At 63.8% G+C, this 20,348-nt stretch overlaps 2 protein-coding genes across 2 annotated transcripts in view; both read left to right on the plus strand.

The window, feature by feature from the left end:
• The window catches only part of LOC137458466 (hydrocephalus-inducing protein homolog), a 37,763-nt gene extending 17,678 nt beyond the window's left edge, over positions 1-20,085 (plus strand). The window contains exons 18-35 of the mRNA XM_068169939.1: positions 306-447; positions 1,030-1,135; positions 5,566-5,738; positions 6,161-6,359; positions 6,962-7,061; positions 7,983-8,082; positions 9,159-9,327; positions 9,886-10,124; positions 10,973-11,045; positions 11,309-11,513; positions 11,877-12,115; positions 12,975-13,126; positions 14,295-14,487; positions 15,292-15,397; positions 15,987-16,250; positions 16,867-17,009; positions 17,945-18,163; positions 19,677-20,085. Coding sequence (XP_068026040.1) covers positions 306-447; positions 1,030-1,135; positions 5,566-5,738; positions 6,161-6,359; positions 6,962-7,061; positions 7,983-8,082; positions 9,159-9,327; positions 9,886-10,124; positions 10,973-11,045; positions 11,309-11,513; positions 11,877-12,115; positions 12,975-13,126; positions 14,295-14,487; positions 15,292-15,397; positions 15,987-16,250; positions 16,867-17,009; positions 17,945-18,163; positions 19,677-19,847 — 2,993 coding nt within the window. The 3' untranslated portion in view covers positions 19,848-20,085. The remainder of the gene's footprint in view (positions 1-305; positions 448-1,029; positions 1,136-5,565; positions 5,739-6,160; positions 6,360-6,961; positions 7,062-7,982; positions 8,083-9,158; positions 9,328-9,885; positions 10,125-10,972; positions 11,046-11,308; positions 11,514-11,876; positions 12,116-12,974; positions 13,127-14,294; positions 14,488-15,291; positions 15,398-15,986; positions 16,251-16,866; positions 17,010-17,944; positions 18,164-19,676) is intronic.
• Positions 1,378-4,538, plus strand: LOC137458462 (hydrocephalus-inducing protein homolog). The gene is made up of 6 exons (XM_068169935.1): positions 1,378-1,467; positions 1,838-2,362; positions 2,809-2,991; positions 3,256-3,458; positions 3,607-3,789; positions 3,990-4,538. Exons 1-6 carry the CDS (start codon positions 1,378-1,380, stop codon positions 4,111-4,113), a joined length of 1,308 nt encoding a protein of 435 aa, XP_068026036.1. The 3' UTR covers positions 4,114-4,538.
• Positions 20,086-20,348: the final 263 nt, after the last annotated feature.

Below are 20,348 nucleotides of genomic sequence, written 5' to 3' on the forward strand. Positions count from 1 at the left end.
TCCTTCCTGCTGCCAGCACAGCAGGGCTGAGGCTGGGAGACTTCTCTCAGGCTGCACCACTGCAGCTGGGGCCCAAGTGCAGGCTGCTGGGGCTCAGTGTCTGAGCAGCAGCCAGATGTGCCCCACGCTGGGGCCTGAGCCCAGCAAGGCAGAGGAACTGCCAGCCTGGCGCTAGCTTGAGGCTCTGGAGCTGGGAGCAGGGCTGGGAGCTCCCTGCTAGCTGCCGGCAGGGGGCTGGGCTGGGGCTCCTCTCGGCTCCCCCAGCACAGCTCTGCTGATGCTCTCTCCTCTGACCCCTGCTGCAGGCCGGGAGCAGGAAGCCGCAGCCAGGAGGGAGGAAGCCCTGCTCTGGGAGCTGGGGGAGGAGGAGTTTGCTGCCCTCCCGCAGCAGCAGCAAGCTCAGCTGGAGAGCAGGATCCGGCAGCTCCAGCGGCAGAGGAAGCAGAGGTCTGTAAGCCTTCTGTGGGGAGCTGCCCAGCACAGGCTCCCGGAGAGGTGTCCCTGCTCTGGGGAGCTGGGCTGAGCTCGGGGGGGGGTCCGGAGGAGAGCCCCAAAGTGGCGATGCCGAGCGGCACAGGGGTGGTGCCTTCCCCCTGCCTGGCTGCCGGCAGAGGAGAGAGCTTCCTGCTGGGGGCTGAGAACATCTCCTGCTCCTGCTGGTGCCGAGGCCTCGGGCTCAGAGCCTGCTGCAGGCAGCTGGGCTCTGTGCTTGCCTTGCCCTCGCCCTTCGGAGGCTCTCTGAGTTCGTGGCCTCGGTTCCATCCCCTTCAGCCCTCCCTCCCCCAAGCAGGGGGGGTGTGCTGTGGGGCTGTGTGAGGCACAGCTGTGTGAGGCCAGAGAGCAGAGGTTTGCCTGGCTCACAGCTGGGCTCCAGCAGGACTCCTGTTTTGCAGGAGGGGAGCTCCTGCAGCCTCTGGGTGCTGTGACTGTGCTCTGGGAGGAGCAGGCTGTACCCAGGGAGAAGGGCTGAGGAAGCCCAGGGCTGTGGTGGTGACTCTCAAGAGCTCTTTTCCCTTTGCCTCGCTGCAGGCTGCAGCTGGCTAGAGAGCAGCAGGAGCAGCAGCAGCGCTGCAAGGAGGCAGAGGAGCTGGAGCAGCAGGGCAAAGGCAGAGGGAAGAGAAGCCTGGTCAGGCAGGTGGGTGGCTGTGTGAGCAAGAGCCCTGGGCACCTTGCTGCTGAGCTGCAGCACTGCTGAGAGCCCAGCAGCCCCAGGCCCTGCTGGGCAGCCTGCTCCTGCTTGGGGCTGTGCTGGGAGACAGCAGCTGCTGCCTGCTGCTGCTGCTGCTGCTTCCCTGGGGGCTTTGCCACGGCCCTGTGGCTGAGCTGCTCTTCTGGGATCAGGCTGCCTCTGAGTCCTGGCTCCACACAACTCCAGGCATGCCCTGGGAAGGCCTGGATGGCTTTGCTCCAGCGTTTCTCCCTGCCCTGCCTGTGCCCTGCAGCCCTGAGCCAGGTCCCCTCTGGGAAGTGAGGTCTGCTCCTGCCTGTCTGGCAGGAGAGAGCAGCAGGGCCAGCAGCAGGGCCCAGGTGTCTCTTGCCAAAGAGTCAGGGGTGCTGAGCAGCCCAGAAAGGAGCCCCAGGGCCTGCCCAGGAGGAAGGAGGCCTCTGGAGTTCCCTGCTGGGCTTGGAGCAGCTCCTCAGTTGCTGCCTCCTCGTGGGTCTGGCACCGAGGCCTTGGGTTTCAGTGGAGCTCCAGTGGGTGCCAGCTGCCTTCTGGCCTGGGATTTGTAGAGCACCTAGCACAGGTCTGGGGTGAGGCTTGGGCTGCTCTTGCCAAGATCTTCAGTGTCCTGCAGCTTGGAAATGCTGATGGCTTTCTCCTGCTCCTCCTGCCCAGAGCACAAAGACATCGAGCGGCAGCAGCAAGGCAGCCCCCGGCAGGCAGCAGAGCATCCCCAAGAGGAGGAACGAGAAGGGCTCTGCCCAGGAGTGCTCAGCCTCTGCTGCCCCTGGCAGGGAAGAAGAAGAGCAGCAGAGCAAGCTGGGCCTGGCAGACAGCTGCTCAGGGGAGCAGAGCGAGCAGAGCTTGGCCCTGCGGTTCCAGAGCTACGAGGCGTCACGGCAGCATGTGGCTCATCTCTTGTCCTGCTGGGACAGGGTGCAGGGTGTCCCTGCAGAGCCGGGGGTGCTGCAGCCAGCAGGCCAGCAGCAGCCTTCCCCCCGCCTCAGGAGGCAGAAGTCTAGAAAGGAGCTCCAGAAGAGGCTGGGGGAGCGCAAGCTGGCCCAGCTGGAAGGGGAAGGTGCAGCAGGGGCAGGCGGCGGCCAGGCAGTCGGGGTGCCCTGCCTAGACATCGAGGTGCTGAGCTGTGCAGATGTGCTGAGCACCATCCTGGAGAGCAGGAGGCTGCCAAGGCCGGAGCAGGTAGAGCCCCGCGAGGCTCAGCGCCGGAGCCTGCCCCGGGGGGGCCCTGGGGCCTTGTGTCCCAGCGGGTGCCAAGGGCACAGAGCCTTGCCCAGGCTGCTGCTGCTGCCCCACAGCAGCCTTGTGGCTTGGCTGGGGGCAGCCAGGGAGTGCTCTCTGTGCAGGCCTCCTGCCTGCCAGCTGCTCTCCCGCTCTGGAGAGAAAGGTGGTGCCAGGCCAGCTCCAGGGCACTGCTTCCTTCAGCTGAGCCACTCGGAGCAGAGATTCCTCTGCAGGTGCCCCCTGTGGGCCCTGGCCCTGCTCTGGAGCCTGCCCAGCAGCCTGGGCTGGGGGTGGGGCTGTGCTCCACCTCCCTCCATCAGAGCTGGCCAACAGCTGAGTGTCTTTCAGGAGGGGTGAGGATGGAGGTGCCGGGAGCATGACCGAGGTTTGCTCTTCTGCCTTAGGTCCTGGATGAGCTGGGCCTGGGTCCCTCAGGGCCCCCCCTGCCCCCCACTGCTTTCTACTCTGTGGCTCACTACCCAGCCAAGAGAGAGCTGCCTGTGGCAGAGGCCGACCAGCACTTTGTCCTCCTGCCACAAGGTGCCCCAGGGCCAGAAGAGGAGGCTGCTTCTGTGCGCACAGTGAAGGTGCCAGGGCTGGATGGGGGCGGGGGGGGTGGCAAAGGCTCAGAGTGGAAGGGCAGTGAAGAGGTGCCAGGGCCCCAGGCCTGCAGCCATCCCTTCTGGCTGTCCAGAAGAGACAGAGCTCTGCTCTCTGCCCTGAGCACAGGGCAAGTCTGGGAGGGAGAGAGCCTCCCCTGAGGGGGTGCTGCCCCTGTGCTCTGCTGAGCCCCCCCTGCAGGGCTGGCTCTCAGGGCACATTTCCCTTTGCTCTCTCCCTTTGGGGTGAAGTTCTCAGAGGAGCAGGGAGCCCCAGGCAGAGGCCACTGGAGGGGGGCAAGAGCCTCCAGCAGCCAGGAAGCTGTGAGGAGGAAGCGGAGCTCTGGGGATGGCAGGAGAGCTCTGCGCAGGTCAGCCACGGTAGCCTCCATCCATCCCTCTGAGGAGGGCCGAAGGCCCACGGGCACTGTGCCAGCCCCAGAGAGCTGTGCCAGGTGAGCCGTGGGGGAGGAGGGATCCCTCTGCTTCAGGGCCAGCTTGCCAAGGAGGCTGCTGAGCCCAGCTCCCCCCCAGCAAGTGCCCAGCTCCTCCTGCTCTCCTTTGCTCCTCAGCAGTGCCTGAAGGTTCCTCTTTCCCTGCCAGGAGCAGCAGCTACCGCTGGGTAGTGCCTGCCCAGGGCCAGGTGGTGCTGCAGGTCCACTTCAGCTCGGCGCTGCTGGGCAGCTTTGAGCAGAGGCTGCACTTTGAGCTGCTGGGCACCAAGCGCCCCTACCAGCTGCACTGCAGGGGCAGCTGCCTGTACCCCACCATCAGCCAGGAGCCACGGTAAGGCTGGCCCCTGGGGCCATCCCGCTCTGCTGCCCCTGAGCTCAGAGCTGAGGCTCTGCCCCTCAGCCCCCCAGCATCTCTTGCTGTGCTTGGAGCTGGGCAGCGCTGCTGCTGCCTCGGCCAGCGCTCAGAGTGGGGGCTCTGGGAGCAGGTGTTGTGCTCAGAGCATCTCACAGCTCCTCACTCCCTGTGCCCAGGGAGGTGTTTCCTCGCTGCAGGCAGAGCAAGGCAGCTGAGGCCATCCTCTCCAAGGAGTATGTGCTGGGCACCAGGGTGTTCCACTTCGGGCCGCTGCTGTGTGGCAAGGCCAGGGAGCGGTAGGTGCTGCCCAGCCCAGCCGTGCTGCTTGCATGCAGGGGGGGTTGAGAAGGGATCTGCAGCACCTTGTGCTCTCAGGAACCTGCTCCCAGGGGCACGATTCAGGGCAGGCCCAGGCAGAGAGCTGGGGCTTTGGTGGCTTTGGAGGAGCACAGCTCTGGCAGCTTGAGCACCTAGCAGGCACAGGAGGCTTGGAGGAGCTGGGGAGGGATGGAGCTGCTCTTCCTGCCTGGGGGCTGCCTTGGTGGCCAGAGCCACGTGCTGCCTGCAGCCTGAAGGCAGCTGGGGGTCACTTGTCAGCCCCCATCTCAGCTTCAGCAGCTTTGTGGTGGTATTTCAAGTGCTGGGAGCTCTGTGGGCAGCCTGAAGGGAAGGCTTTCTCTGCTGATGGTTTGTGGAGCCTCCATGACTCTGCAGTGTCAGCAAGCCAGGATGGTTGGAGCTGTCAGCAGGGGACACAGACACCTGCAGAGCAGGAGAAACGGGCTTTCCACTTCCCTGATCCTCACTGCTGGATCAAGTCTGGCCTCAGAGTCTTGTCCCTGGAGCTGCTGCCATCTTCCTGCTCTTCACTTCCCTCTTTCCCTGCTTTCAGGGTTGGGAATGAAGTTTTGTCTGCAGGGGGGCTCTGGAGAGCTGGTGGCATTTGGACCCCCCAGGGAAGTGCAGTTCCAAGTGTTTAAAAGCCAGGAGAGGATTTGGCCAGGCTGAGGAATTGCCCTTTTTGCCCTTTTCTCTCCACACTCTGTCCCAGCCCCGAGCCAAGAGGCATTTGTTAACGCTGGGACTCCTCTTGGGAATCCCCCCCTCAGCCTCAGGCTCAGCCAGGAGCTGGGCCAAGGCAGTCTCCTGGCTGCTGTGGAAGAGAGGAGCTGAGCTCTTTCAAACCTCCTGTCCCAGCCTTTCTGGGAAGCCTGCAGGGAAGGCAAGCCAGCAGAGGAGGGGAGGAAGCCAGGTGCCTGCTGTGCTGCTCTTTGTGCAGGCACCTTTGGGGTCCTGGTGTGCAGAAGGCCTCTGGAGGTGGCCTGTGCACAGCTCTGGGATGGAGGCAGCAAGTGTGGGCTGGGCACTGAGGGAAGCTGGGAATGAAGGCAGGCAGCATGCAAAGTGCCCCTGGAGGTGAGGCTTTCTCTGAGGCTGCTTGTTGGAGCTGCCCTGCAGCCTTTGCCCCTTCTGTGGCCAGGTGCAAGGCTGTGCTGCAGGCTGGCAACCGCGAGCAGCTCTCCATCCGCAACGTCAGCCCCTGGGAGGCAGAGGTGCACTTCTCCTGGGAGCGGGGGTGGCAGCAGGGGCACCTTCCTCTTGGAGCCTGCCAGCATGAAGCTGCAGCCTCATGAGAAGCAGGTAGGGGCCAGGCAGGTGGGAGCAGCAGCAGCAGCAGCAGCAGAGGCCAGGAGCCGTTCCTCCTGCTCACTGGAGGCTCTTCTGTGTTTCTCTTTGCGGGGCTGGGGCCAGGAGCTGAGCGTCTGGGCCTACCCCACTGCAGTTGGCCTGGTGGAGGACAGCCTCATCTGCCGCATCAAGGACAACCCAGAGCCAGTGGTCTTCCAGCTGTGCTGCCAGGGGGTGCAGGTGAAGCTGGAGGTCAGCCCCAGGCAGCTGCATTTCGCCAGGGTGCTTCTGCACAGGTCAGTCAGGCCAGGGGCACTGTGCCGGGGGTGGCTCTGCTGCAACTTGCCTTCCCCTCCCCTTGCCGTGTGGCTGCTGAGATGGGAGCCTGGCCAGCAGCCCTCTGGCTGCCAGCACTTGCCAGCCTCTTGCTCAGCCTTCCTTGCTGCCTTGGAGGTGCCAGGGCAGCCCCCAGCGCTGCTGCCCCGCTGCATTTGCATCTCCCCTGCTGGTGCAGAGGGAGCGGAGGAGCTGCTCTGGCTCTGCCTCCCGTGGCATCCCCTTCTGCCAGCCGGCTCTGCCCCAGGGCCTGGCCTCTGGGGCTTGTGGCAAAGAGCCGAGCCCGAAGGCTGGTTTCAGCGCCGCGGGGAGGGCTGCTGCCGGCGGCAGGGCTGCCGCTGTGCCCCCCAGCAGCTGGCACGGAGCCTTGGTGTCTCTGCAGGGAGCAGAGCAGGATGCTGCTGCTGCGGAACAGCTGCCCCCTGCCGGTGGCCTGGAGGCTCAGCGGGCTGGAGAGCCTCGGCCAGAGCTTCTGGGTGTCGCAGAGCCAGGGCACGGTCGGGCCCCGCTCGGAGCTGGCCGTGCAGCTGTGCTTCAGGGCCAGCAAGCCTCTGAGCGTGGAGAAGAAGATCCGCTTGGAGGTGAGGGCGCAGGGCCCTGCCTGGCAGCGCTGGGCAGAGTGCTCTGGGCCCTGCAGCCTGTGCCTGAAGGCCCAAGGAGGAGCCCTCAGCAGATGCCTTTGTCCCCACCTTGCCTGGGCCCTTAGCAGCAAGAGCCCCTGGCTGGAGGATGCTGCTTGGCAATCTCTCAGTGCTGAGCAAGGGCTGAAGGGTGGGGGGCAAGAGGCTGGGGCCAGGCTTTGGCAGCAGTGCCCAGCAACAGGCCGAGGGGCAATGGGCAGAAAGCAGAAGCCAGGAGGTTCCAGCATCTGTCTGGTGAGGCTGCTGGAGCCCTGCAGCTGGCTGCCCAGAGAGCTTGTGGAGTCTCCTGCTCAGGCTCTTAAGGCAGAGCAAAGAAATCTCTGCCTGGGTTTTGCTGCCTGTGGTTGAGAGGCTGCCTTGCAGGGAGGCTGCTGTGTGCTGAGAGAGAGAGTTGGGTGTCATTGCCACCTGCTCTGGGACACCTTGTGGGTGCCTCCCAGGGGCTTTACACACAGCTGCTGGAGACAAGAGCTCCTCAGGTGGTGCCTGCCAGAAACACTGAGGAGAAGGACTCCAGCAGGGTTTGTTTCTTGGTGCCTCAGGTTTCAGATGCAGAAAATGTCCAGGGTGTGGTGCAGGTGGAGAACATCCAGGTCCTGGCCGAGGCCTACGAAGTTGCTCTGAACATCACCCTGCCTGAAGGTCAGTGGCTGGCCCCAGAGCAGAGGAGTTCAGATGGATTGCATGGCCTTGGCAAGGGGGGAGGGGAGGGGAGTGGGGATGGGAGGGGATGGGAGTGAGGAGGGGAGGGGATGGGAGTGGGGATGGGAGGGAATGGGAGTGAGGAGGGGAGGGGATGGGAGTGAGGAGGGGAGGGGAGGGGATGGGAGTGAGGAGGGGAGGGGATGGGATTGGGGATGGGAGGGGATGGGATGGGATGGGAGGGGAGTGGGGATGGGATGGGAGGGGATGGGATGGGAGGGGAGGGGAGGGGAGTGGAGATGGGAGGGGATGGGAGTGGGGATGGGAGGGGATGGGATGGGAGGGGAGGGGATGGGAGGGGAGGGGAGGGGAGTGGAGATGGGAGGGGAGGGGAGTGGGGATGGGAGGGATGGGAGTGGGGAGGGGAGGGGATGGGAGGGGATGGGATGGGAGTGGGGATGGGAGTGGAGAGGGGAGGGGAGGGGATGGGAGGGGACAGCAGTGCAAGCCTGGCACGGATCCATGACACAGGCCTCTTGCCAGCTGTGTGGAGTAAAGCCCTGTCAGGCCACACAGAGCTTTGCCTCTCTCATCTCTGGCCCTTGAAGTGTGCCCCTTCCTGTTGGTTTGATGTGGGGGCTTTGGAGCAGCAGGGGTGTGCAGAAGCAGCTGGCAGCTGCTGAGGGCTCAGCACAGCACATCAAGTGGTTGGATCTGTGCTTGGAAGCAGGGAGGTGGAGGCTGAGCTCCTTGGCTGCCAAGCCCTGCAGCTCCTCTCTCAAGAAGAAGAGAAAGGGCAGCAAAGGAGCCAGGGCAAAGTTGCAAGGCTGGCAAGTTGCTGAGCAGGGCTTGGTCCCAGCTGAGATCTCCAAATGTTTGTCTCCTCCCCATTCCCTCCCTCGCTCTGGGGGTGTCCTGCAGGTGCAGAGGGCTGCCTGGACTTTGGAGTCCTGAACGTCCTGGGGAGTGCCAAGCAAGTGCTGACCCTGAGGAACCAAGGGCAGTGCAAGCTTGCATACAGGTTGGTCCAGCTGCCTGCTCTGGGAGTGCCTGGGGCCACCACCTGCCCAGGCCTGCAGTCTGCTGCTCTGCATGGCTGGAGGCTGTTGCCCTGCTGGGGGTGGGCACTGGCACTGTCCTGAGCTCCAGGCTCCAGCCACAGCCCAGTTGCTCACAGCTCAGCAGGCAGCAGAAGGAGAGACCCAGCCCCTGGGCTCTGTGGTGCAGGAAGAAGAGTGTGGCCAGCAGGTCAGGGGACATTCTCCTCTGCCTTTCCTCTGCCCTAGGGAGAGCACATCTGGAGTCCTGGCTCCAGCTCTGGGCTCCCCAGTTCAGGAGAGACTGGGAACTGCTGGGGAGAGTCCAGCAGAGACTAGAGAGATGCTGAGGGGCCTGGAGCAGCTCTGTGAGGAGCAAAGGCTGAGAGCCCTGGGGCTGAGAGCCTGGAGAAGAGCAGCCCCAGAGGGGAGCTGAGCAATGCTCAGCAAGAGACAAAGGAGCTGTGGGGGGCAAGAGGCTGGGGCCAGGCTCTGCTCAGTGGTGCCCCCAGGGACAGGAGAAGGGGCAGTGGGCACAAAGTGGAGCCCAGGAGGTTGCATGTGAAGAGGAGGAGAAAGTTGTTTGGTGTGAGGGTGCTGGAGGCCTGGAGCAGGCTGCCCAGAGAGGTTGTGGAGTCTGCTGGTGTGGAGAGCTTCCAACCCCCCCTGGGCACTGTGCTGCTGGGCAAGCTGCTGTGGGTGCCCTGCTGGAGCAGGGGCTTGGACTGATGATGCCCAGAGGTCCCTTCCAACCCCTCCATGCTGGGTTCCAGGGTTCTGTGCCCCTGAAGTCGAGGCCAGTCCCTGCTGAGCTCTGTTGCCCTCCTTCCAGGGCCAAGTCCTTTCTCTTCAGGAGACTCTTTAGAGCAGGATGAAAAGCCTGGGGGTGGAGGGCAGCTGGCAGCACTCAGCACTGCCTGGCTCTGCCAGGAGCTGGGGCTGGCCTCTTGCCTTTTGTTGCTTGTCACTGGTGCCATGCCCAGTGCTGGCTGTGCTGCTGGCCCCTGGGCTGCTCACTGCAGAGATCTTCTCCTCCCTTCCTCCTTCCTTCCCTGCCCAGGTTCAGGCTGCGTCCCGCAGGCCCCAGCACCCAGGACCTGGCCTCCCACTTCACTGTGCAGCCCCAGCAGGGCCTGCTGCCTCTCTCTGAGCGCCCTGTCGCTGTCCAGCTGCTCTTCCACCCTCAGAGGGAGCTCAGCATTGAGGACAAAGCCGTGCTGCTGTGCCAGGTGAGCTGCCTGGGGCGGGCAGGGTGAGCACAGCCGGGCTGAGGGGGGCAGGAGGACATGGCTCTGCTGGAAGGAGAGCTTCAGCTGGGGACTCTTCTCTCCTCTGTGCACAGCAAAGGCTTTCAGAAAGCAGCTGTGCTCCTTCCTCCCTGCCAGGGCCTGGAGGGGCCAGGAAGAAAGCTGGGGCCAGACTTTTGCCCAGGGCTGATGCTTTGGAAGTAGAAGAGGGAGATTGAGGCTGGAGAGGAGGAGGAGGAGGAAATGTTTGACACTGAGCGGGGAGAGAGCCTGGCCCAGGCTGGGCAGAGAGGGGGTAGCTGCCCCATCCCTGGGAGCGTTGCAGGGCAGGCTGTCTGGGGCTCTGGAGCAGCTGCTGTGGTGCTGCTCAGCTGAGCAGCTGCTGAGGGCCTGCAGGGAGGTTGAGCAATGACTCTTCCAAGGCCTTCCAGGCTGGGCAGAGGCTGGAAATGCAGCTCTGGAGGAGGCCTCCAAAGCAGGGCAGGAGTTGCTGGGCGGCTGGGCTGTGCTGCCAGGACAGAGGCCGCTCTCTGCTTGCAGGTGCTGGAGCCCAGCCTGCGTGCAGGAGGGGAGCCCATGGCCAGCATCCCAGTGAGGCTCTCAGCCAGAGCTGTGCTCAGCCAGTACAGCATCAGCCCTGCGGCGCTGCTCGACTGCGGGGCCATGGCCAGCGGCACCAGGAGAGCCTGCAGCTTCCTGCTGCACAACACAGGCCTCCTGCCCTTCCAGTTCCTCATCTGCAGAGCAGAGCAGGGGGCAGCTGAGCCCACAGAGAAAGGGTGAGAGAAGGCCTGCAGCAGCCTTCCTGCTGGAGGGGGCCCCACAGCAGGGCTGGGCTGTGGCAGGCAGGACACACAACCAGGCTGCGCTGTGCCTCCTGGCCTCGGCTTTGGCTTCCTGGCTCCCAGGCCATTGAGGGGCTGGAGTGTGGCCAGAGCAGGGCAAGAGGGCTGCTGAGGGGCCTGGAGCACATGGGCTGTGAGGAGCAGCTGAGGGAGCTGGGGGAGGGCTTCAGCCTGGAGAAGAGGAGGCTCAGGGGAGCCCTTCTGGCTCTCTGCAACTCCCTGCAGGGAGCTTGGAGCCAGGTGGGGCTTGGTGATTTCTCCCAAGCGACAGGAGAAGAGGAAAAGGCCTCAGGTTGTGCCAGGGGAGGGTTAGGGTGGCCATGAGGAAGAACTTCTTCCCCTGGAAGGTTGTCAAGGCCTGGCCCAGGCTGCCCAGGCCAGTGGTGGAGTCCCTGTCCCTGTCCCTGGAGGGCTTTCAAAGCTGCTGCTGAGGGCCATGGAACAGTGGTGCCCTGGTAGTGCTGGGCTCAGGGCTGGACTGGATGATCTGCAAGGTCCCTTCCAGCCAAGCAAGTCCATCTCCTGTGAGCCCTGGCTTATTGCCTGCCTGTGCAACTGGCTTGTGAGCAGGGTGTAGAAAGAGGCCCCAGGATCCTCCTGGGGATCCTCCTGGCCCTGGGGCTGGAGCCCATCTGTCCATCAGCTGCAGGCACAGGTGGTGCAGGGGGCATGAAGAGCAGGAGGACTTTCCTGCAGGGGGAGGAAGCTTTGGCTTTGCAGGGGGGCAGGAGGAGCTCAGCCTGAGGGATGTTCTCTGCTCTCCCCTCTGGTGCACCCCAAAGGAAGTCCTCCCAGGCCCAGCGGAGGCAGAGCTTGGAGGGAACCTCTGCTGCAGCCAGGCTGAGCTGCAGGCAGGTGAGTGGCTGCTGCTGCCCAGCACAGGCTCCTCCACACTGTGCCCAGGCTGGGGGCTTGTCCCCATGGCGTGGGACACGCTCTGCATGCTGGGCCTGCACCTCTGCTTGGCTTCTTTCTCCCCTCCTGGGCTGTGCTCTGGGCCACGGAGTCCTCCCTGCCTGCCCTGGGCCCAGCTGCAGGCCGAGGCCTGGAGTCCTCCTTGCTGGGAGGCTGAGGGGGAGGCTGTTGGCCATCAGCCTCTGCTGGCTCTCTCTCTGCAGGCTGGCCTCACCCTGGGCATGTTCACTGTGTCCCCTGCCTTTGGCTGCATCCTTGCTGGGGAGCAGCAGCTGGTGAGAGTGGATTGCGCCGCGGGGCCGCCAGGGCCGTGCCAGGAGCAGCTGCTCATCGACATCAGCCACAGGGACCCCAGGGACAACCCTCTTGGCATCCCCTACACCCTGCTGGCCGAGTCCTGCCTTCCAGGTAGGTGCTGCCCACAGCTGCCTGGGGCCAGGCTGCTGCTGCTCAGCACCCAACCTCAGTCCTGGCAGAGAGCAGCCAGCCTGAGCCCGAGCTCCCCTCTCAGCCTCCTCGCAGGTTCTTGTCAGCTCCAGCAGTGGGAGAGGCTGGGAGGGCTGCATGGAAGGAGCAGAAGAAAGCCTTTGGTGCTCAGGGTGCCTGAGCTCCCTCCTGACAGGCAGCTCCCCTAGCCAGGGCTGGCTTTGGCAGCTGCCTGGGCAGAAAGGGCTTCTCCAAGGGCGGGAGAGGCCCCCAGGGGGCCCCAGGGGCAGCTCAGCAGGAAGCTTCTCCTTGCTCAGCCCTCCCTCTGCTCTGCTCCGCTCGCAGCCTTCGTGGTCGATGACATCGAGGCCATCTTTGAGGGGCACCAGATCTGCAGCAGCAGCAACCTCTGCCCAGGCCTGCAGAGAGGGCAGGAGCAGCAGGGAGTGTTCCTCACCGACCAGAGGAAGTTCCTCTTCCCTGACGTGCTGGTGGGGCAGCGGGCCACGGCGCGCTTCAGCATCTGCAACAGGAACAGAGTCCCCTGTGATGTGCTGCTCTCCATCAAAGCCAGCCCCAGGAAGGTAGGGACAGGAGGCCTTGGGCACTCTGCAGCCTGCCTGACAGCTGCCCTCTTCCCCAGCCTCATGGCTTCCTCTTGCCCAGGCTAGGCCAGCTCAGCTGACAGCTGGGCTGCATTCAGCGTGTCCCAGGCAAGGCTTTAGCTCAAGGCCCCTGGGTGCTTGGGGGGAGAGCTGGGGCCTTGTGAGCCTCTCCTGGAAGCACAGAGAGAGGAGGAGCTTGCCCTCAACTTTGAGCCAGGGCTCCCAGCAGAGCCTTTTGGGGGGGGCTCAGCCTCTTCTCCCAGGGAGCAAGTGCTGGGACAAGAGGCCATGGCCTCAGGTTGTGCCAGGGGAGGGTTAGGTTGGACACGAGGAGCAATTTCCTCCCCTGGAGGCTTCTCAAGGCCTGGCCCAGGCTGCCCAAGGCATCTGCAGGGGGGTTTCAAAGCTGTGGAGCTGTGGTGCTGAGGGCCATGGTTTGGTGGGGAGCTGGCAGTGCTGGCTTCTGGCTTGGCTTGAGGATCCTAAAGGCCTCTTCCAAGCCAAGCCATTCTCTGATTGCCTGAGGCTCCCTGCTCTTTGCCCCTTCTCTTTAGAGGCCAGGGGCAGGGTCTTTGCAGGGTTCTCCATGCAGTCCCCACCTCCCATCTGTGCTGGGGCTCTGCCCAGTGCTCAAAGCAAGCTTTGCACTCCTGGGCTTGCTGGCAGCCCCCTGGCTCAGCACTGCTTTGGATTCAGCCCTGAGACAGATGGAGCCTGTCTAGGGAAGCCAGAAGGGGGCCACACTGTCTGGGGCTGTTCCTCATGATCTTTGTATGGGTGAGACAGCAGCACATGGAGAAAAGTTTCCTCCTAACACCCTTCTCTGGGCTCCCCCAAGCTGAAGAGCCGCCCTGGCCAGGTGTTCCAGGTGGATCCTGCCCAGCTGTGTGTGCCCAGCTGCTCCCAGGCCTTTGCCACTGTCACCTTCAGCCCACAGAAGGTGCAGAGGTACCAGTGCACCTTTGAGGCCTGCCTTGATGCTCAGAGAAGGTAAGTCACCTCAGGAGAGCTTGGGAGGGAGCTTCCTGATGGCTTCTGGCTCCTGGAGTGGCCTTGGGCAGAGTGCTTAGCACCCCAGCAGGGAGGGGTTTGGAAGGGACCTGTGGGGCTCAGCCAGCCCAACCCCCCTGCCTGAGCAGGGCCCCCACAGCAGCTTGCCCAGGACCCCAGGGTGCAGGGGGGGTTGGACTCTCTGCAGAGGAGACTCCCCAAGCTCTCTGGGCAGCCTGCTGCAGGGCTCCAGCAGCCTCCCACTCAAGATCCCCTCTGGGGCTGCTCTTCTCCAGGCTCAGCAGCCCCAGGGCTCTCAGCCTCTGCTGCCCACAGGGATGCTGCAGGGAAATCAGCAGCTGTGGCTCTGAGCTCCAGCAGAGCAGGGAAGGCAATGTCCTGCTGCAGCCTGCAGCAGGGACTGTGAGGGCAGTGGGACATTGACCCAGGCTGCCCAGAGAGGTGGGAGCTGCCCCCTGCTCAGCACCACTGCAGCTCAGGTTGGTTGTGGCTCTCAGCAAGCTGCTGGAGCTGCAGCTGTCCCTGCTGCCTGCAGGGGCTTGGGCTGGATGAGCTTCCAAAGTCCCTTCCAAGGCAAAGCATTGCAGGCTTCTGTGAGCCCGAGGAGCCAGCAGGGGGTGGGGGACTCGGGCAGCAGTGGAGCTGTGCAGCTCCAGCTGAGCTGGAGGTTGCCAAGGACAAAGGATTGGCTGCAGTGGCTCTGTGCCCCGAGGCAGCTGCCCTTGCTGCCTCCTTGCTGCTGTGCTGAGGAGGTGATCTGCTGGATCTCCTGGGGGGCACGAAGAGCTCTGGTGCTGAAGGAGCCATTGGCTCCCCTCTGACAGAGCTCAGCTCCTCTGCCCTGGGCCCCCTGTGTGGCCTGGGCCTGCCCTGCCCTGGCCCAGCCCTTGAGTGGCTGAGCTGGGGCCAGGTCCAGCAGCTTGCTGCCCTGAGGAGCAGCTCCTTGGAGATCAGCTCCCTGCTGGGGTCACTGAGTTGTGCCTCTGGCTTGGCCACTTCCTGCCGCTCCGCTCCTGCTGCGGGAGGAGAGGAGCCAGGGGGAGCTGTGTCCTGGGGGCCAGGAGCCCCAGGCAGGGCAAGGGCAGCAGCTGGCCCTGGCCTCCCTGCTTGCCAAGTGAGCAATGGCTCTGCTGCCCCTCTCCTGCAGCCCTGCAGCAGGCAGAGCACAGAGCCTGAGCTTCGAGGTCAGCGGCGAGGGGAAGGTGCCGGAGGTGAGGGTCCTGCGCCCGGCGCGGAGGGACAGGAGAGGGAACCCCCTGCTGCTCTTCAGGAAGCTGCCCCTGGGGGCCTGGGAGAAGCTGCCCCTGGTCCTGCAGAACTCTGGCCCTGTCCCTGCCCAGGTGAGCAGCTGCTGAGGGAACTCTGCTCGGGGAACAAGGCTGCTGCTGGGGAGGAGAGGGCCCAGCGCAGCCGGGGGGGTGGGCAGGTGCCCCACGGCTCTGCAGGTGCCCTTGGAGCCCAAAGGAAAGCCTTGGCTTGTGCTCAGAGCCCCTCTGTGGCAGGAGGACGACCTCCTGAGCCTCTGCTGTGGCAAAGCAGTGGGCAGAGGCCTGTTGCCAGCAGCTGCCTCCAGGAAGGTGCCCTCAGCCCTTCCCTTGTGTCCTCCTCTCCTTGGCCTCGGCTGCTGCTGGCCTTGCCGCTCCTGAGCCAGCCCTGGTGCTTGTGCTGCTTCCTTGCTCCCTGCCTCAGGGAACAGCCTGGGAAGGGGCCTCAGAAAGTCTGCTGGAAGCCCCTGGCTGCCTTCTGCTTGCCAGGAAGGGAGTTCCTCTGAGAGAGGCTTTGGAGGGGCAGGGCTTCCCCAGGCTCCCTTCTCCCCTTTTGGCTGGGCTGGAGGTCATCCTCCTGTCCTGCTGGCGCTGGCTTGGCTCTGCTCCTGCTTTACCAGGCTCTGCTGAGCCTCACTTGTGGCTTAGTCCCCTTGTGCTCCTCACTTTGGCCCCTCCTGTCCTGCCTGCTGCTGTTTCCATCAGCTCCCAGGGGCTGTGGAGCCTTGGCTTTGGTCTGGTTTCACTCCAGCCTTGTGCTCAGAGCTGTGTTGGAAGGGGGGCAGCACCCTGGGCTCCCTGTGGTGGGACAGCAGCAGCGTGGGCTCAGGCCCTGGGCCATGCTGTGCCCACCCCAGTGTGCTCCTGCTCTTTTCCCAGGTGCTGCTGGACCTGCTGGATGAGGAGGGAGCTTTCTTCTTGAAAGCCAGGCCCAGCACCAAGTGCCTCTACCAGGCTGTGGGCATGGAGGACTCTGCTGGAGAAGGTGAAGTCCTGGAGCATGAGATGTGCTCACCCCCCCAGGGAGAATTCCTCTCCTGCTGCTGGCTTGGCCAAGCAGCAACCAGCTGCTGGCCCTGGGCTGTGTCCTGGGGCTCTCTGGGCTCTTGCAGAGGGACTCTCTGCAGGGTTGCAGCTTTCCTTCTGGCAAGCTCTGGGAAGTGTTTCTCTTCCTCTGGACATGGGGGCTTGAGTCCTGGGGGGCTGTCAGCACCTCAGTGGAGCATCTGAGCTCTCTGCTGCTGCAGGTGGGGAGTCCCCAGCCTGGCAGGAGGCAGCCCCTGAGCCCACAGCCAGCCAGCCAAAGCCCAAGGCACTCTCTGGGTCAGCTCTGCTGAAGGCAGGAGCTGGCTGGCTGCAGCTTGAGCCAGAGCTGAGTGCTGAGCTGAGCTGAGGGCAAGCAGCAGGAAGATTGCTGCTGGGGTCCCAGCCTTGTGAGCCTGGGAGGAAGGTCTGGGAGCATTGGTGAGGCAGGCTGTGCCTAGAGGCAGCTGGGCTTGAAGCTGGGCTCCCTCTTGTGCAGCATGGCAATGTTTGCAGTGCCTCACCTGTCCCTGCTGTCCATCTCTGTGCAGAGAGGAAGCTCCACACTGCTTCCCTGCTCCTGCAGTGTGGGCAGGCAGCAGAACTGGAGGTGCTCTTCAGAGCCAGCCTGCCCCAACGCCTGGAAGGGAAGCTGCAGCTGGCAGTGCTGGACAACCCTGCTGGGGCCAGCACCATCAGGCTGCTGGGGGCAGGCTGCCAGGAGGACTTCAGCCTGGACAACATCCAGGGGCTGGTGGCAGACAGGGAGGAGGAGAACCTCCCTGAGAGCAGCCTGGAGGAGGACAGCCTGGAGGGTAAGAGGAGAGGCTGCCAGGCCGGAGCAGGGCACAGGAATCTCCAGGGCTGGGCTCAGGCTGTGCCGGCGCAGGGCTGGCCCAGATTTAGCAGCCAGCTGCTGTCCCCTGCTGGAGCCTGCAGAGCAGCCTTGTTTGGCAGCCCCAGGGAAGCTGGCCTGCCCAGGCAGGAGCTTGCAGGCCAGCAGGGAGGGCTCCCAGAGAGCAGCTTTGGGCTGAGGACCTCTGCAAGGAGGCCTGCCAGCCCCCGGGGTGCTGTGCAGAGCACAGCTGATCCTCTGTGTCCTCTGGGGGTGGACTGCTGCTGGCTAAGGAATTGCTCACAGCCAGAGGGCAGTGATCAGCAATGTCCAGATGGAGACTGGGGACGAGGGGTGTCCCTCAGGGCTCCATGCTGGGCCCAGAGCAGCCCTGCAGAGAAGGCCTTGGGGGTGCAGAGGGTGAAAGTCTGCCCAGGAGCTGCCCCCTGAGCTCACAGCCCAGGCCCAGCCACGTCCTGGGCTGCAGGTGCCAGAGGAAGGAAGGCTTGGAGAAGGCAGAGCCCTGAGTGTCTGTGGTGTAAGGGGGCAGCTGGGTCTGCCTGCACACTGAGACCTTTCTCTCTCCTTGCCAACAGCTGCCCCAGGGCACCACAACCAGTTTGGGGCCTGTGCCCTGGGCACCCCCTGCTCCGTGACCTTCAGCCTCACCAACCGCAGCAGGGAGCAGGCCCTGCGCTTCCAGTGGCTGCCTGAGGCCCCCTTCCACTTCTGCCCCCAGGTGAGCCTGGCTGTCTCTGCCCCCCTGCTGCCCACCCCCTGCCTGGCTGTCTCTGCCCCCCTGCTGCCCAGCCCCTGCCTGGCTGTCTCTGCCCCCCTGCTGCCCAGCCCCTGCCTGGCTGTCTCTGCCCCCCTGCTGCCCACCCCCTGCCTGGCTGTCTCTGTCCCCCTGCTGCTCACCCCCTGCCTGGCTGTCTCTGTCCCCCTGCTGCCCAGCCCCTGCCTGGCTGTCTCTGCCCCCCTGCTGCCCAGCCCCTGCCTGGCAGCTTCCCAGGAGCTACTGGGGAGCCACCAGGGAGCAGTGAGAGCTCCTTTCAGTGCCACCCAGGAGATGCCCTCCCTGGTTTGCTGGGGCCAGAAGAGGCTCCATGCTGTGGGAGGTGGCATCCTGTGGTGCTGTTCCTCCCTAGCAAAGCCCAGATGAATACTCAGTCAGATGCAGTTTCACACAGTCCCAGCATGGAGGGGTTGGAAGGGACCTCTGGGCATCATCAGTCCAAGCCCCTGCTCCAGCAGGGCACCCACAGCAGCTTGCCCAGCAGCACAGTGCCCAGGGGGGTTGGAAGCTCTCCACACCAGCAGACTCCACAACCTCTCTGGGCAGCCTGCTCCAGGCCTCCAGCACCCTCACACCAAACAACTTTCTCCTCCTCTTCACATGGAACCTCCTGGGGTCCAGTCTGTGCCCACTGCTCCTTGTCCTGTCCCTGGGCACCACTGAGCAGAGCCTGGCCCCAGCCTCTTGTGCCCTCCCCTTTAGCTCTTGCTAAGCTTTGAGAGAACCTCTCTGGGGCTGCTCTTCTCCAGGCTCAACAGCCCCAGGGCTTTCAGCCTCTCCTCACAGAGCTGCTCCTGGCACTGCTGCTCCCCACACCCACAGCCTGCCTGGCCTTGGCAGTGATCCCAGGTTGGTCTTGGCTCTCTGCTTCTCCCTAGGTGGGGCACCTGCATGCTGGCTGTGCCAAAGATGTTACAGTCACCTTGCAGTCAGCAGTGGAGGTCACCTTCCAGAGGCACCCTGTGAGGTGTCTCCTGTCCAAGATCTGCTTCCAGCTGCCCCCAGAGGAGGTCCCTGACTGGGATGACCGCCTGGGCACCCTCAAGTGGGTGGATACCACCAGGGCCCCAGGTGCCAGCTGGCCTCTCAAGAAGAAGGTGAGAAGCACAGCAGCCAAAGCTCCCTGAGCTGCCCCAAGAGGAGCTGCTGCTGGCAGCAGATCTCCCTCTCTGCTGGCCAAGAGCTGCTCTTCCTCCTGGCAGTGACTCCATCCCTGAGGGGAAGCAGCAGAGTGTGTGAGAGGGGAGGAGGCTGCTGGGGGCTCTGAGGGCTCAGCCAAGGTGGGGAAGTCTCTGACAAGAGAGGCTTTGGCCACAGGCAAAGCCTAAGCCAAGAGCTGAAGTGTTGCAGCCTGTGTTGGATGGGAGCTCACAGTTTTGAACACATTTGCCCAGCCTGCTGCAGCTTGGAAGGGCCCTCTGGAGCTCAGCCAGTCCAAGCCCCTGCTCAAGCAGGGCACCCCCAGCAGCTTGCCCAGCAGCACAGGGGCCAGGGGGGTGGGGAGCTGTGCAGAGAAGGAGATTGCACAACCCCTCTGGGCAGCCTGCTCCAGGCCTCCAGCACCCTCACCCCAAAGCCTCTTCTCCTCCTGGGTGCCAGTTTGTGCCCATTGCCCCTTGTCTGTCCCTGGGCACCACTGAGCAGAGTCTGGCCCCAGCCCCTTGCCTCCCACCCCCTGCCCTCCACTTGAGCTGTTGGTCAGCACTGAGCAGATCTCCATTCCCTGGAGGGCAGATCTCTCTCTCTGGTTCAGTGCCTTTGCACTCCCAAGGAGTTCAAGCCCCTGCTGCTTGCTTTGGGGTGCAGAGCAGCAGCAGCAGCACTCTGCTGTGTGTGCTGAGCAGCTCCCTGGCCCCTTGGGGCTGAGCTCTGAGCCTTGTCTGCACCAAGCAGGGCAGCAGAGCTGGCCAGGCCTCTGGAGAAGAGGGCTGATGCTTGGCCTCCACAGGCATCCAGGTCTTTCCCAACCCAACCCTCCTCTGCTGTTGGCTGTGGGCTCTCTGCTGGGGGGATCTCAGCAGCAGCTCCTGCTCTGCCTTTCCTGCTTGTCCAACACACTGCTCTTGGCTGCTGCCTCTGCCCCAGCTGCTGAGCCATTGTCAGACCTGGGCCCCAAAGCTTCTTGCCCAGCAGAGGGACAGCACTCAGAGACTTCCCAAAGGAGTTGGTTCCCAGCCCCCAGTGCCCTTTCCCAGCCCCCAGCAGCGTGGCTGATGCCCCACAGGAGACTTCTCTCTGGGAAATCCTTGCTGCTAGGACAGGAAGGAAAAGGAGCTGCTGGAGCTGCTCCTTCTTGGGCTGCTCCAGCCCCAGAGCTGCAGGAGGGAAACTGACTCCTGCAGGAGAGGCTGCTGGCTTTCTAGGGGCCAGGAAAAGCAAGGTCAGGCCCTGGGAGCCAGGGGCAGTCCCCAGGGCTGTGTTTGCAGCGCTGGTGGCTTTGGCCAGCAGGTGACCCCCAGCCTCCAGCAGTAGGCTCTCCTGCTGCCCTCTCTGGGGGCTGAGGCCTGGGGATGGCCTTGGTGGCCCCTGGGTGTGGCTGCTGCTGGAGGCTGCCTGCTCAGCCTGGCTCTCTGGGCTCTGCTCAGTGACTCTTCCCTCTTCTCTGGGCAGGTGCTGGAGCCAGAGGCAGAGCCAGCTCACACTGTGCTGGAGGGCAGCAGCCGCGAGGTGCAGCTTCTCCTCAGCGCTGTTGTCACCGGCGCTGAGCTCCAGCTGCCCCCAGAGGAGCTGGGGAAGCCTTCCTCTGCATCCAATTCAGAAGATAAGGCTCCTCAGGGTTGAGAGGCAGGATGATAGAAGGAATTAATTCATTTTATTCATCATAATTTCCCTGCCCCAAAGGTTAATAAACTTCGTTCTCATTTGTTTGGGCTCGGGGATCCGGTGGGGAATCCCTTCCCCAGCACCTTGGTAACGCTAACGATGTGAACACTGTAGAGAGAGGAAGGATTCCCTCTAGAGTGACTGCCCTCCTGGTAGCAAACTCAAAGCTGAAGGGAGAGAGGGTGGTGGTGAATGGTGCCACAGCCAGCTGGCAGCCAGGCACCAGTGGCGTCCCCCAGGGGTCAGTGCTGGGCCCCATCCTCTTTAACATCTTCATTGATGATCTGGATGAGGGCATTGAGTCAGGCATCAGCACATTTGCAGCTGACACCAAGCTGGGGGCAGATGTTGGTCAGTTAGAGGACAGAAGGGCTCTGCAGAGGGGCCTTGCCAGGCTGGACAGATGGGCAGAGGCCAACAGGATGGCATTCAACAAGTCCAAGTGCCAGGGGCTGCACT

This window comes from Melanerpes formicivorus, unplaced genomic scaffold, assembly GCF_026170545.1.
Source record: "Melanerpes formicivorus ecotype bairdi unplaced genomic scaffold, bMelFor1.0.p_v2 SCAF_246, whole genome shotgun sequence".
Classification (NCBI taxonomy): Eukaryota; Metazoa; Chordata; class Aves; order Piciformes; family Picidae; genus Melanerpes; species Melanerpes formicivorus.

Coding starts and splice junctions, on each gene's coding strand:
- LOC137458462 (XM_068169935.1), top strand. CDS start 1,378: ATGCCCTGGGAAGGCCTGGATGGCTTTGCTCCAGCGTTTCTCCCTGCC. Junction 1,468..1,837: donor AGCCAGGTCCCCTCTGGGAA/GTGAGGTCTGCT, acceptor CCTCCTGCCCAG/AGCACAAAGACATCGAGCGG. Junction 3,790..3,989: donor ACCATCAGCCAGGAGCCACG/GTAAGGCTGGCC, acceptor CCCTGTGCCCAG/GGAGGTGTTTCCTCGCTGCA.